This window comes from Lycorma delicatula, chromosome 6 (genome assembly GCF_047948215.1).
Source record: "Lycorma delicatula isolate Av1 chromosome 6, ASM4794821v1, whole genome shotgun sequence".
NCBI classification, from domain to species: Eukaryota; Metazoa; Arthropoda; class Insecta; order Hemiptera; family Fulgoridae; genus Lycorma; species Lycorma delicatula.
In genome coordinates, this window is record NC_134460.1 from 148,811,313 (window position 1) to 148,826,291 (window position 14,979).

Genomic DNA, 14,979 nt, shown 5'->3' on the forward strand with positions numbered 1-14,979 from the left:
TGCGACCAGCATTTATGTTGGGCTTCATCTACCCTGTTAAGTCAGTTCTAATCTTCAGGTAGCATTAAGATGCTACTGTTATTAGAGCCATTATTTTCATTTAAGAAATAGTGCATCAACTTTTCTGGATGTAATCTACTCTCGTGCTAAACATGAGGGTTCTTTGCATTATTGGTTGTTCTGGCTGTTTACATAGCTGCTTTGATGAAATCATACCTCCTCTTAAAGAAAATTATATTCAGAAATCTGATGGAAGCATTTTTTTTTAGTAAAAGTACTTTTTTCAATTTAAATTTTACCAAAATTAAAAAGAAATGCTTCCATCATTGTAGAAGTGTATAAATAGGGTGATTCAAAGAAACGGGAAATTAAAAAACTTAAATAACGTTAATAACAATTTTTTTTTTAGAAAATGAATTTTATTTCATGTAATTGTACAAATGTTGCCATTTTAGGATGCATACATTTTAGTTTATTTTTTAAAAATGACATCTTGCAGGTGACCTCCTCTTCTACGTAAATACTCACGAAGTCTCTTCATTAAATTGTTCATCGTTTGATGTAACATCTCGACTGGAATTTCCGCAGTTGCTTCTCGGATCTTTGCCTTCAGTTCTTCTGTTGTAGCAGGTCTACTGTGGAACACTTTGCTTTTTAAGGTGACCCCACAAAAAGTAATGGCAAGCTGAGAGATCAGGCGATCTGGGAGACCATCTAATGTCACCATTTCGTGAAATGACATGTTGTCCAAACAATCGGCGTACAGCTGCCATCGAGCAGTATGTGATGTTGGTCCAGCTTGTTGAAACCAGGCTGTGTTAAGAATTGGTGGAAATCTCTTTTGTTGTTCCACAACAAAGGTTTCAAGCATGGCTATGTAACGAGCCGTCGTCACTGTAATCGCATGACTGTCATCCTCAAAAAAATAAGGGCCTATAACACCGTAAGATGATATAGCACACCACACGGTCACTTTCTGGCTGTGCAACGGACGCTGGTGTAGCTGCGTAGGATTTTCTTGTGCCCAGTATCTGAAATTTTGCTTGTTAACAAATCCACTGAGGTGGAAATGCGCTTCATCTGACATCCACAGTTTGTGAACAAACTCTTCGTACACTTGAACTATGCAATTGTAAAGATGCTGAGAGACAACGAATTGACCGATGTGGACTTCGTGTGACAGCATCTTTGTGTACGGATGGTTCGCTCACGGCTGGAGGTTTCTTTTTCATTGCCGAACCAGTTTCCTCAAAATTAGATATCCATGTTTTAATTGCATGTGCTGATGGAACACGGTTGTGCCGAAATTCTCTACATGCTCCCTCCACACTGTCATTGAACGCTTTGATAGCAAATGCACGTTGCGCACCACTCCAAGGATCCATGACAACTAAATGGCAGGTTAGGTTAGAGAGGCTGGCGCCACTTATCAGGTGGTACCAATCACCATTCAAAGAAATGGTAAATTTTGAAAGTTTCAAAATTATCATTATCTGGTATCTGGTAGAGATACCAGATAGAGTGGTATCTCTAGTACCACTCTGTACTAGAGACTAGCTGCTATTAATTAAAGTCACTTTGGAGTTAAAAAATTAATTTTTAAATATTAAAAAAATACTACAGAAAACAAATACAAGGACCAGCTCTTTTAATCCAGTTGTTAAGAGAATTGCTACAGATGTAATAATTTTCATATGCATAAAAAACTTATGTCAATGGAACATAAGATTTTCTGATTTTTTTTAATGATTTTTTTTAATTATTGGACAGTATTAACAATACTGTAGAAGTTTTTTTGTGAACATTCTTCTGTTTTAAAGCAAGGAACTGTGTTGAATTATCACAAGATGCCAGACCAGAAATATCACATGGAAGGTTATTTCCAAATCCACTTTCATTTTTAATAATTGCCCAAATAGGACACTTGTGATCTGCACAAAAGGATTGAAAAAAATGACCCATTTCCTACACACAGAATACTTACTCTCAGGAAAGTATAATTAATGAAAAAGTAAAATTTGAACATGATTAGATTAGGGAAATAATAAATTTATTTAAACTTTTTTTTACATCTCATTTGTTTACAGTCACATCAACAATAAAATAAAACATAAACTTAAGATATCTGTTTTAATTATATACCAAAAACAATACTAAAGCAGAATAATACAATAGAAAAAATATAATTCTTATTACATTGACTCAGTGGTAAAATTCAATGTTTTAATGTTTTCTATATGTTTTAAAATTTTTTTTTTTAAATATGTTGTAATAAAAAGACATTTTATATTAACAAAAAAAGTAGAAATTGTTGACTGCAAAATGATTTGTATAAATTTATGTTATATTCTTTAAAGATTTTTATCTAATATCCTGACAGTTTCTACAGATGTAATATTCTTGTTAGTCATCTTACAATTTCCTTTACTTTAGACTTGATACTAAAAACTTTGTACTACTTAGTGTTAAGATCCAAGATCTATTCCCGTGAAAATGTTTTATATGGCTTATGCTTCATTACACTACATTTGTTAAATGTTTTTGCCAATTGAACATTTTTAGCTATTTTTTGAGTTGTGATTCTTTTAACACAGTTCTAATCCTGTGTCCTACATCAAGAAGTATAAGTATAAATAGTTGATTGTGCTGCCTGGTGTACCACCATTGGTCTGCTCTATTAAAATAATATGTGAGCTACAAACAAACAAGCCCATGCATCATCATCCTTTTTTATGTTTTACCCCATTTATACAGGAAATAGGCACACCTACCATGCTGTCAGTGTTTTACCCCATTTATACAGGAAATAGGCGCACCTGCCATGCTGGAAGGTTAAAATCCTTCCTCTGTGGCAGCAATTGCTGTTTTGATAGGTGGCTTTGATAGATTGAAGGCGACCGCGTGCAGGTTTGGGGGTGGTATGTGGCTCAATACTGGGAGCCATTTGACAGGAGTAGATCTGATAACCCCGGCAATCATAACCCCGGCAATCATAACCCCAGCAATCATTCTCATTAAGTTGAGCATCAATTCTATGAACATAATGGTTAATAAATATAATTGAATGACCCAATAATTAATATTAATTAATAATAAATACAGTACAATAATTATATTAAATAAAGTTACTAATAAGACTAGTTAAAAATAATATAATTTTTTTTTTAAAGAAATTACCATAGTACAGCGTAAAATTAATAATTTTATTTATTTATTAGATTTTTAATATTTAATTGTAGCTGCTACAGGAAAACTGCGCCGCATTCCAAGACATTTCTCTCGATCTATGAATAATGAGTTAACTTTTACATGCAAATCAGATTCAAGATTGCATCGAGTACGCAGTAGCTGTTGATGCTGAGCTTCTGCCTCTTGAAGTTTTCTATGGAGCTGCTCTATAGTTTCATTTAGATCTTTTACTTCTTTCACGAGCCTAAAAGAATTTCATTAATTTTAAAATTAACATTTATATTGTTAAATTATAATGTAATTGTTTAATTTTTAATTGAGAAAATAAAAAAGGGGAGCAGAAATTAAAAAGGATCATGAAAAGGTTTTGTGATTTTATTGATTGTAGAATGAGAAACAAAACAAATAAATAAAATTAAAATTAAAATCAACAAAATCAAACTGGATAATTAAATATTAAAATTATTAAAATATTAATTAGAACTTCGGAGACTGTAGCCACCCCCAAAACTAATCTAAGAACCTGCTGTGAGTTGATACCTATGTAATGCAAAAACTGCAGATTTTGATGCGGTTTAGCAAAATCTGCCCCCTGGTGGCCTATAACACATCGAAGTGAAATGGTAACACACACAACCTCTTACCCCGTTCTATTGTGTATATAGATAATTGTAATAACAATTGGTAGAATGGATTTACATATCCTTCGATTTATTTATATATATTTATATATCCTCGAAGGACAATATACTATCCTTTGATGTATGGTATTAATTTAAGAGTATGATGTGATGAAAGACGTTCTTGAAAAAAAAATTATATAAAACGTAGCTGGAACATATGTGCTGATCTGAAAGTTACAGCTGTTAGGCCTAAGTATATGTATTGTCTTTGTGAATGGGACAGCCAAACTAAGGATAACGTTATTTTTATCACTGTGTAACAGTTAACAGTGATATTTCTAATACACCTTTAGTTATTTTCTTGTTGTTTTAACAGTAGCCTCTTTGTTATGCCTTCCTTAGACAATAATTTATCAGTCTATACTCTATAATCCAATCAAAAAATTAAAAATTCTTCATTGATGTAGCAATTTTTCATTTAAATATCTACTTTAATAACTGGACTACCCAAAAAAACTAACTATAAAACAAAAAAAATAATCATTTAAATTGGCCCATTTATTGAAGAGGAAGATAATATAAGAATAAAATAAACTATACAGGTTGAACTCGTAACCTTTTCCCTTTTTTAGAAGTCTTTTATATTTGTACCTATGGTTTGGTGTGAACCATGGATCATGGTTACTTCATCATCAACAATTGTTACTTTTGTTTAACAAAAGTCTGGAATTTCCAAAAAATCTAAACATACTGTAAAATATCCTGAAACAGGCCTGTACCTCACAGTGAAAATAATTTGGTTTAGATTCGTCCAAGTATAGTTTAAAAGTGGTTCTAATACACAATGGTAATAAATATCCTTCGATACCAATCGCTTATGGTATTAATTTAAAAGAAATATATCGTGATGAAAGACGTTCTGGAAAAAATAAATTATAAAAAACATAGCTGGAACATATGTGGTGATCTGAAAGTTACAGCTATTTGGTAACATTATGTTACCAAAGAGTGGAAGAAACGAGACAACTTAACTTCAAACGTGAAAAATATTATTCATGAGTCCTTAGTTGAAGGATTACCCCCCTTAGATATCAAGCTAGGACTAATGAAAAATTTTGATTAAGTAATGAAGGATAGTCCTGGATTTTTGCACATCAGGCAGAAATTTCCAAATGTCAGTGAAGGATATATCAAAGATGGAATATTTGTTGGTCCTCAAATAAGAGAGCTGGTCAAAGGTAATGTATTAAATAAGGTCAATGTTAAATAATATAGAAAGTGGAGCTTGGTCTTCATTTAAAGATGTTTGCAAAATTTTTCTCTGCAAATGAAAATTCAACAATTACAACGATATTGTTAATCAACTTCTTACTTCGTACTGAGCTATGGGATGTAATGTCTTTGAAAATACATTTCCTTCACTCACATCTGGATTTTTTCCTGGACAACCTTGGAGTGACAAACACAATGAATGTTTCCACCAAGATATTTTGGTGATGGAAAGCTGCTATAAAGGGAAATGGAATACTGACTTGCTAGCCAATTACTGTTGGGCATTAATTCAGGATGTGCCTGAGGCTATTTATAAAAGAAAAGCATCAGCGAAATCATACTGACACAGGTATGGCCACATAGAATTATAAATTTTACAGATTTTAACTATATTTTCCCTTAATTTTTTTTGAAGCGTAATTTATTTGAAGCTAAGGGTGATAGAAAAATTGTATTTACAGATCTGTAATGTATACAAAAAAGCAGTGTACTTCAGAAAAATGTTAAGTGATAAGATTTCTGGTTTCAGATGGTGTAAAAATATATAATATTTACTTCCAAACAGATGGTGAAAGCTGTATTTATAACAGCTGTACAAATTTAACAGTTCAAAAGTAGCCAGATAAGAGTTACTGATAACCAACAGAGAAAACTGAGATGACAGATTTCAATTTCAGCTCTTGAATCTAGTTAATTATTCATAACAAACTGAACTATGCAATGAAGCATTATAGGGTGATCTCTCAACATTAATGCCTTATGTATAATTTCTGACATTTATAATCAGTACGTATGTGTGTAAGGAATTCAGACAACATTATTTGAAGAAGATGAATTTTTGGATAGAATGGTGACTTGAGATCTTGATCTCAAAAGTGTGAAAACATAAAGTGGTGGAATCATCCCAGTTCTCTGGTTAGGTATAAATTCAAAACATTAAACGATAAATTGATGCTAACAACCTTTTGTGATCCTATAATTCCTCCTGTTTTCTATGATTTTTGGAGGGAAATAGCTAATACTACAGAGGGAATGGTTGAAAATAATTTGATCCCTATGATTTTGAAGGCAGTAAAACATGGATTATACAGAAAAGAAGGGTTTGCTCTTCTGGAAAATTATCATTTTCATTTTGTGATATACTTGATCTATACTAGAAAAGTATAATCCGACCTTGTGCCCACCATATAATCTGATCTTGAAATGAAACTTTTCAAATGAAACTTTTTTGTGTTTGGACTCCTCAAAGTTTCATTAAGTGTAGTGTAGTTTCATGTAACAAAAATTGTACAAAACTGACTCAGTCCTGTATAAAGAATAAGTTCTTACAAATAAACAAACTTAATTTAGTTAAGAAATTGTCTCTATACATGTACATGAATTAAGTAATTTAAAAATTATACCGAGTATGAAGGTATGAAAATATTTTTTAATTTTTTAAATGGGGTAACATATTTTGAGGCTAAATACCTTGATTGTGCTTGGTCCCTGCACAGTTCAATGTCCCTTCGATGACTTCTGGCTTCAAGTCGTGTATGTGCAACTTTCATAGGATTACTTTTATCCATTATTGCTTTACGTATAAGTTCAATGCTTTTTTCCACATCAAAAATTTCTTGTTGTACCTAAACACATTAAAATGATTTTAAATTCTTATAAGTATTAAATTATTAATATATATTTTTTTTAATTCCTATAAATACAATACCCAATCCTATAAATACAATACCCAATTATCTACTGATTGTAAATGTTTTATTGTAATTTATCAGGTTTGTTGATCCTCAGTAATGTTACCATCAATGAGTATAAAAAAAAATATGGACAGTATTTACTTGCTTATCAGAATAAGTATTAATGCAGTAGGAAACAAAAAATGCAAATAAAACTTAGTGGGTAGTTCCCATTCAGTTAATTATGAATTTTTCATATTGAAATATAACTTTTGGAGTCGCTTTGATAATAAGTTTTCCTAATAAACCATGAATGATCACCAGTGTGAAAGCTTCTTACCTCTATGTGTTCATAGGAAGGCTAGTAGAATGAGGAAACCTGCAAGGAAATGCACTTCTGATTTGTTCTTTCATTTGACTTCATCTTCAAAGAGTATAAAAAACTATAATAATGCAGAATAAAATATGAGTCTAATTAATGTTTCCGCTACAGAAGCCTAGAATCTATTTTCTTCTTTTAATTTTAAAAATTTCATTGGAACAATTAAGATTATTCTAATTATTGGTTGTAATTAATTATACATTATCAAAGTAATATGTATTAACAGAAAAGCAAAAGGGTAACCTTAATATTTAAAATCCATGCTCTTCTATAACATTTACCTATATTTTCTTCCCAGATCAAGAATTCTTGCCTTCATTCTAAGTAATTATAAATCCTTATGTTAATAATTTGATACGGGTTAGAAATTGTTGATCTAGAAAGTGTATTTTTGAAGTAATTTAATGTGATTAGAAAGATATTAAAATTTGACCTGGAAAGTTCTCTGTACAGTCTTTCAGCTCATAACTCCTTTGCAAAAAAATATTCTTCATATATTCATTTATCTACAATTTTTTATGTATTCCATGTGAGAGAAAAGAGGGCACCAATTCAAAAACTTGGTAATCCAGCTATCTGTTAAAGATCTTGTTATATAATTTAATTTGTGTAAAGATGTTTGACCTAATGATTCTGTACAGTAACTAAATGTATAATTCAACAAATAGTTGAATCTGTATTTAGAATAACAGCCTGAAAAAAATAATTATGTTGATAATTTATATTTTTTATCAGTGCTTATAATCCTTGAGAATGACCATATCCTTTCCAAGAATTACTCATTTCTTCAGATTGCTTGCAACCCTTACTATTATGCATCTTGCATACATGCATTGTCTCCATACAATAATTATAATCTATAATAATTTTATGGGTTTATCATACTAATAGTAATTACAGTTATATATTCTTAGAACAAGAACACAAAAGTTGAAAGTAAACTATACAATGTTTTTATTAAATGCTGTTCTTGCATCTTACCTATTTTATTACCATGATTGGTGCAGGCTTATGATTAGTGTGATTACAAAAAAAAAGTAAGAAATTAACCTTATGAAGATGCATTTGCAATCTGTTCTTAGCTTCCAGTGTTTCAGTGGCACGCCTTGAAAGTGAACTGTTTGTGTTATTCCAGGAGTTCCATACTTCATTAGCACATGCATTTATAAGATTGTCAGTATCAGTGCGTAATTGTGCTGATTTTGATCGTTCTCCTTGAGATCGTTGATTGATCCTATTTGAGTGTTGGCTCCACGTATCAGGAATGCTTACACTGCAACAGTGAAGTTTCTCATAGAGTTGAATGTGTTTAGAACATTTATTACAGTAAAAATGTTTACTGTTTTTTGTGCTATTTTTAGGTATATCTATAACATAAAACTATCATTAATTGTAACTGATCAACATAAAATTTTATGTAACATGTTACATAGCTTTTCTCACTGTATTTTAGGTGCTGATTTCAAATATGCTATTGAAATTATGTTACGATGTAAAGGTTTTATGTAAATCATGAATTTGTAAACAAATTGTATAACAACCTTATTTTGACCAACTACTGGTAACAGTTAAGAATAGTTTCTGTATTTTTACTTTTAAACAACATGCATACATGGTTAATAAAGAAAAAAATAAATAAATATGTACACTGTGTCATGAGTAGACATATACATGTCTACTTCTCAGTACGTCAGACATAACATGTCTGTATGATGTTATCATATAGACGATGTTATCATATAGACATCTGTTGTTGCCTGCTACAGAGCTTAAAATCTTATTCAGTCTAGTTTCACCTGTCTGCACTGTGTGTTGGGTTTCACATAGTTATTAATGTTTTGCTATATTTTCATCAATTCTTTATAATATAAAAGTGATTTTTCTCATTTTATTTGCTACAACATGGCTTTCTGCAAAATTTTGTAGCTGTTCAAATCCTCCAGACAATTTTTGTTATGTCCATGGTAAATCTATGCCTAAATCTCAAAGAAAGACTATTTCTGAATTGATAAAAGAGCTTATAAATTTTATTTTGATAAAATCTGGGTACCTCATGTTATTTGCATATTGTGCTCAGCAACTCTAACCGAATAGTTGAAGGGGAAACGATGAGCTATGCTGTTTGCTGTACCGATGGTTAGGCATGAACCTAAGGACCACTTCATCGACTGCTACTTTTCTGTGACAAATATATTTGGATTTTCATTCAAAACTAGAAAGTTCATGAAATATGCAGATTTATCCTGAGCTCTAAAACCACATGGAGAGGAGTTACCTATACCTGTACCACCATCTAATCCGACATTGGTAGAACAATCTGAAAATGAAGCAGTTTATTTGTCATTGAAGAGTTTATTTCTGTATCTGATGAAAAATCCAGTTTAATTCAACAACATGAACTTTATGATTAGTTCACGATTTACAGTTATAAAAGCAGCAAGCTAAACTTCTGAGGTCTAGACTACGTGGAATCTTTTAGTGGAAAAAACAAAAGTTATTACATTTAGAATACAAAAAGAACTCTTTCAACTTATTTTATTATGAAAAATTCATTGTTCATATGTACTGATGTCAATGGCCTGATGAAAAGAGTTTGGAATTCAGCATAATCTTGAAGAATGGCGTCTTTTTACTGACTCTTCTGAAGTTAGCATGAAAGCAGTTTTGTTGCATAATGGTAACAAATAGCCATCCCTTCTATTAGCTCATGCAGTCGACATGAAAAAACATATGAAACTATGGCATCAACATTAGAAGCAATAAAATACAAAGAGCATATGTGGCAAGTTTGCAGTGATCTGAAGTAGTTGCATTACGTCTTGGTTTACAAGTTGAGTTTAAGAAATAAATACTGTTGTTTTCTTTGTCTTTGGGATATTCATGATACAAAATGTCATTACCAAATAAAAAACTGGCCATTGTGGCCGAACTTTGTGGCTGGTGAAAAGAATGTAAAGCATTTATCATTAATTGAGACTGGTAAAATCATACTGTTGCTATTTCACATAAAACTCAGACTCGGGAACAATTCTGTGAAGACACTAGACAAAAATATATAAATTATTATTCTGCTGACCAACCAATGTTATTAATTATTATGTTCTAACGCTTTCGGAAGTTATTTTTCTATCTTCAGGAACATCTGATAAACTTGTATATAATTATTCATTTCACATATTAATTTGATGTATATTACAATAATAATAATAATAATAATAATAAGATAAATTTCCATAAATATAACAATTGATCGTCATGTTATAAAATGATTCGTACATTTGTAAATCTAGTCAACAAAAGCATCTCAATTGTTATGTCCATAGTATTATAAAAGCAGTTTGGCCAACATTCGAATGAATAATTATTGTTTAAATAAAATATCGTTTTCAAAATTTGTTTGTTTATCAGTTTGTTTTTATTTAAGTAGATGTGGAATTTTTGTAGGATATTAGTTTTATAAAAAAACATTTGAGTATTCAAGGATATTAATAAAATTATTTGGTTAATAATCATGACTGTGTTCTGTGTTATGTTTGGCAAAATTAGATTGTTTTTGTTTCCTTTAATTATACAGTTGGTATGTTCTTTAATTCTAATCAAAAAAGATTGATTAGTCATACCGATGTATTCTAAATTACATTTGGCGCACTTCAAACTACATACGCCCTGTTTATCTATATTTAATTTATTTTTATGTTTTAATGTTTTAGAAGGATCTTTGTTATTTATGTAGTTTATTATTTTGTTGTATATGCTGCTTTTAATTCGAATGATTTAAAGATTTTATTGAATTTCCTGTAATTTATATTACTCAATTTTAATGTATTTATTTCTGTTATAATTATTTTTTAACTTTATTGTATCTTTTATATATATATATATATATATATATATATATATATATATATATATATATTATTTTTTATTCTAGTATATAATTTATTTATTAAGTTTTCATTACATCCATTATTTATAGCAATATATTTGATATTATTTAATTTTGTGTTATTATGTCTCAAGTACTTCATCGCTTTATAGATTAATGCGTTAAATATTGCCATTTTATGATTCCAAAGATGAAATGAATTGTGATGAATTATAGTGTCTTGTTTGGTAGGTTTCCTATATATGTCAATATCAAAACTATTACTAAAATTTTTATTAATTTTCATATCCAAAAAAATAATGCTTTTATTATTTTCTTGATTTAACGTAAATTTAATGTTATTATTTAAAGAGTTCATTTCTTTGATTAATTTATCATCTTCATTAAATTTTTGATTATATAAAATTAGTATGTCGTTAACATATCTTTTGTATAATAATATTTGGTGCTGGTTAAATATGTTGTGTAAAGTACTGTTTTTAATTTGTTTATGAAGATGTATAGGATAGCTGAACAGGGTGATTCCGTAATGAGACCTTTTTCTTGTAGGTAATATTTATTATTAAATTCAAAATAATTGTGTTTAATATATAATTTTATAAATTTATTTGTATATTATGTTACTGTCTATTTTTAATTTATTTAAAGTATTATTATTTTTTTTTTTTATTAACTGAATTTTTATGGGCATCGACTGCTAAGGTCATTAGCCATCGTCACATTCTTTAAAAGTAATTTGTATCACCATCTGGATCGTCACATGTAAGGGTGTAAAGGGCCCTTACATTTTATTTAAAAGCACAAACTACACAAAAACATTAAGACACAAAAGACAAGTACAACACACAACACTTACGGGGTGTAAAGGGCCCCGATATTAAAATTTGAGATAAGGTTCTCAAAAGACCATGAAATTAAAAAAATTCAACTTATCAATACCATATTTTTCTTTCTTTCTTCTACGAGTCTCGTTTATAGTTTGTTTAAGCACCCTCGGGGCGACCAGAACCGCCGTTGAGCAGTATATCAGTCGCGCCAGGGTGCCGTGGCAGTTGAATCCTTCTTATAAACAGGCTACAGGCATGCACCGCGCATACCCATAGCCTCGCGCCCTCAATCCACCCTTGAGGGTCCCCCATGCCATCATCGGACACACCCCGACTCATTGCTCTTGAATGCAGGTGAGCCAAAATGGCCTAGGCAAGACCTCCCGTTACTACACGTGCCACGCTTCGAGACTTCCACATTTAAATGAAACCACCTCTTAGAGATTCTTTAACACAGCTTTAAAATTTTCCACTATTACAGACTTCTAAGAAGCCCACTGGCGTGTAAAAATGCAACTATATTTTCTTCATTTCTATTATCCAGATAAGCAGTAATATTATTTCTAAAACGGAACCTCTTTCTGAGGTCCTCATATATGGTACACTCTTCTATTAGATGCTTGATTGTCAGTGTTTTATTATAAACACCGCACATTGGTCTCACTTCGCCGGTTAACAAATATGAATTTGCTAATCGCGTGTGACCGATTCTAAGTCTGGTCAGCGCTACTTGTTCACGGCGAGTCAACTTAAAGTCGCTTTTCCATTTATATGGAGAAGTTTTTACTGAGTTTAATTTCGTATTTAAACTCCTCCAGCATTCCACTTGTTTTTTCTATGTTTGTTAGATGGTTTTTAACATTTGCCACTCTTACAGGAAATGCATCCAAATCATTGCAGACTGTTGCCTTTCTGGCAGCTTCGTCTGCGATTCCAATACCTGTAATACCAGCATGCCCCGGAGTCCATACAAATACGCATCGCTGTCCTCGTTGATTTAGAATGTATAAAATGGACAGGATGTTTGCAATTAGGACATCCTTAATGTTCTTGTTCCGAATTGCGACAAATGCACCTAAAGAATCGGAAAATATTAGCACTCTCTCTTGGCAATAGTGTTCAGTGTAGCGAAGAGCTTGCTGAATTGCAGTGAGTTCTCCCGTGTAGACACTGGCCACATCTGGCAGTTTCCAAAAGTGGGCTTCTCCATTTATATATTGAGCATCCAACACCATGTTCGGTTTTAGAACCGTCAGTATAAATTCTAATATGTTCTTCGTAACTGCTGACGGTTGCCAAAAATTCCTGTTGGATGATCACTGCTGGTTTCTTTTTTATTTCTCCTTGAGAGAGATCCAACCTTGTATTTACCGCTGGCAAGAGCCATGGCGGTATTACTCTAGTAGAAATTGCCAATGTATCAGGAATGGCAATTTCGTATTTACTTCTTAATTCGTGGTACCTAATTCCGGTTGGTCTGGAATAGGTAGCACGACGTTCGTATAATGCAGCCATAGGATGATTCGTAAACAATTTATTATTTATATGAGCAGGGAAAGCCCATACATTTGCTGCATATCTTAACAAGAGGATCTCTCTTCTATAATGTAGTGGCATTATTCCGGCTTCAGACATCAGACTAGCCGCCGGACTTGTGCGGAAAGCGCCCGTTGCATATCTTATTCCGCTATTATGAACTACGTCTAACTTTCTTAAGTGCGACTTTCTAGCGGATGAATATACGATACATCCGTAGTCTAGTTTGGATTGAACCAATGCTTTATACAATCTCAATAATGTCTCTTTGTCTGAGCCCCAATTTAAGTTCGATAAACATTTTATAATGTTTAGGGCTCTTTTGCATCTATCACTCAAGTCCTGTATATGTAATCCCCATGTAAGGGATTTATCCAATACGATTCCTAAATATCTTACGTTGTCTTTATATTGTATTGGATTATCATCAATTGTCAACGCAGGACTTTGATGAGGAATTCTCTTCCTACAAAAGTGTACACAGCACGTTTTTTCTGGTGTGAATTGGAATCCGTTATTCCTTGCAACTTCATTTAGAGCATTGATCGCTCGTTGCAATTTGTACCTCACCATAGCAGTCTTGTTGCTGGCATACACAATTGCCAAATCATCAACATAGACGCTTTTGCTGATTTCTACTGGAATGGCTAATATCAATTTATTAATGGCGATGGTAAACAAAGTACCGCTCAACGGCGAACCTTGTGGTATGCCATTTTCCAAATTTCTTACAGATGAATATTCGCTATTGACTCGTACTTGGAAAGTACGGTCATTCATATAGTTGCTCAGTAAGACTGGCAGATTGCCACGAATGCCTCATTCATGTATCTGGAGCATTATACCATGACGCCAGGTCATATCGAAAGCCTTCTGAAGATCAAAGAAGACTCCGACACAATGTTTGCTTGTAATAAAGCTGTTATATATAACGTCCTCTAAGCTGATCATTTGATCGGTGGTGGAATGGTACTGTCGAAAACCTGCTTGATATGGTGATATCAGGTTTTCTTTTTCTAAAACCCAGACGAGTCGATTATTAATCACTTTTTCCAGTATTTTTCCCATAGCACACATCAAGGAAATAGGACGGTAGCTATTGGGATCTGTTAATTTTTTATTTTTCTTTGGTACTGGAACAACATGAGCTTTTTTCCACTGCTGCGGGTACATTCCATCCCGCCATATTTTATTATAAAATTCTAATAATCTGCGTTTTGCAGTGGTATTCAGATCATATTATAATGGATTTCATCCGGACCAGCAGCTGTGTTACCTGCTTTTTCCAACGCTTTCGTGAATTCTTCCGTTCTAAATGGTACATTATATGAGTAATTATACTCAGTTCTAAAATTTAGTAGACCTTCGAGTTCTTCCTTTTTGGTCCGAAAACCTTCCTCGTAATTGGCCGTTTTGCTGGCTTTCTCAAAGTGATTGGATAATAGCTCTGCGATTTCGTTTGGAGTGTTCTTAATTCCATCTTCATCTTGAAGGCTAGTTATGGGCGCAAAATTTTTACGCCCACAAATCGCCTTCACTTTTCTCCAAACATCTGACGCAGTAGTGGTTCTGTCGATGGATGACACGTTTT

General features: G+C 32.1%; 1 protein-coding gene across 1 annotated transcript in view; it reads right to left on the reverse strand.

Annotated features, from left to right (window-relative positions):
• Positions 1-3,222: 3,222 nt before the first annotated feature.
• Positions 3,223-14,979, reverse strand: part of LOC142326357 (tektin-3-like) — a 41,798-nt gene continuing 30,041 nt past the window's right edge. Inside the window, exons 7-9 of the mRNA XM_075368798.1 lie at positions 8,190-8,412; positions 6,555-6,709; positions 3,223-3,433 (exon numbers count right to left, since the gene is read on the reverse strand). Coding sequence (XP_075224913.1) covers positions 3,223-3,433; positions 6,555-6,709; positions 8,190-8,412 — 589 coding nt within the window. The remainder of the gene's footprint in view (positions 3,434-6,554; positions 6,710-8,189; positions 8,413-14,979) is intronic.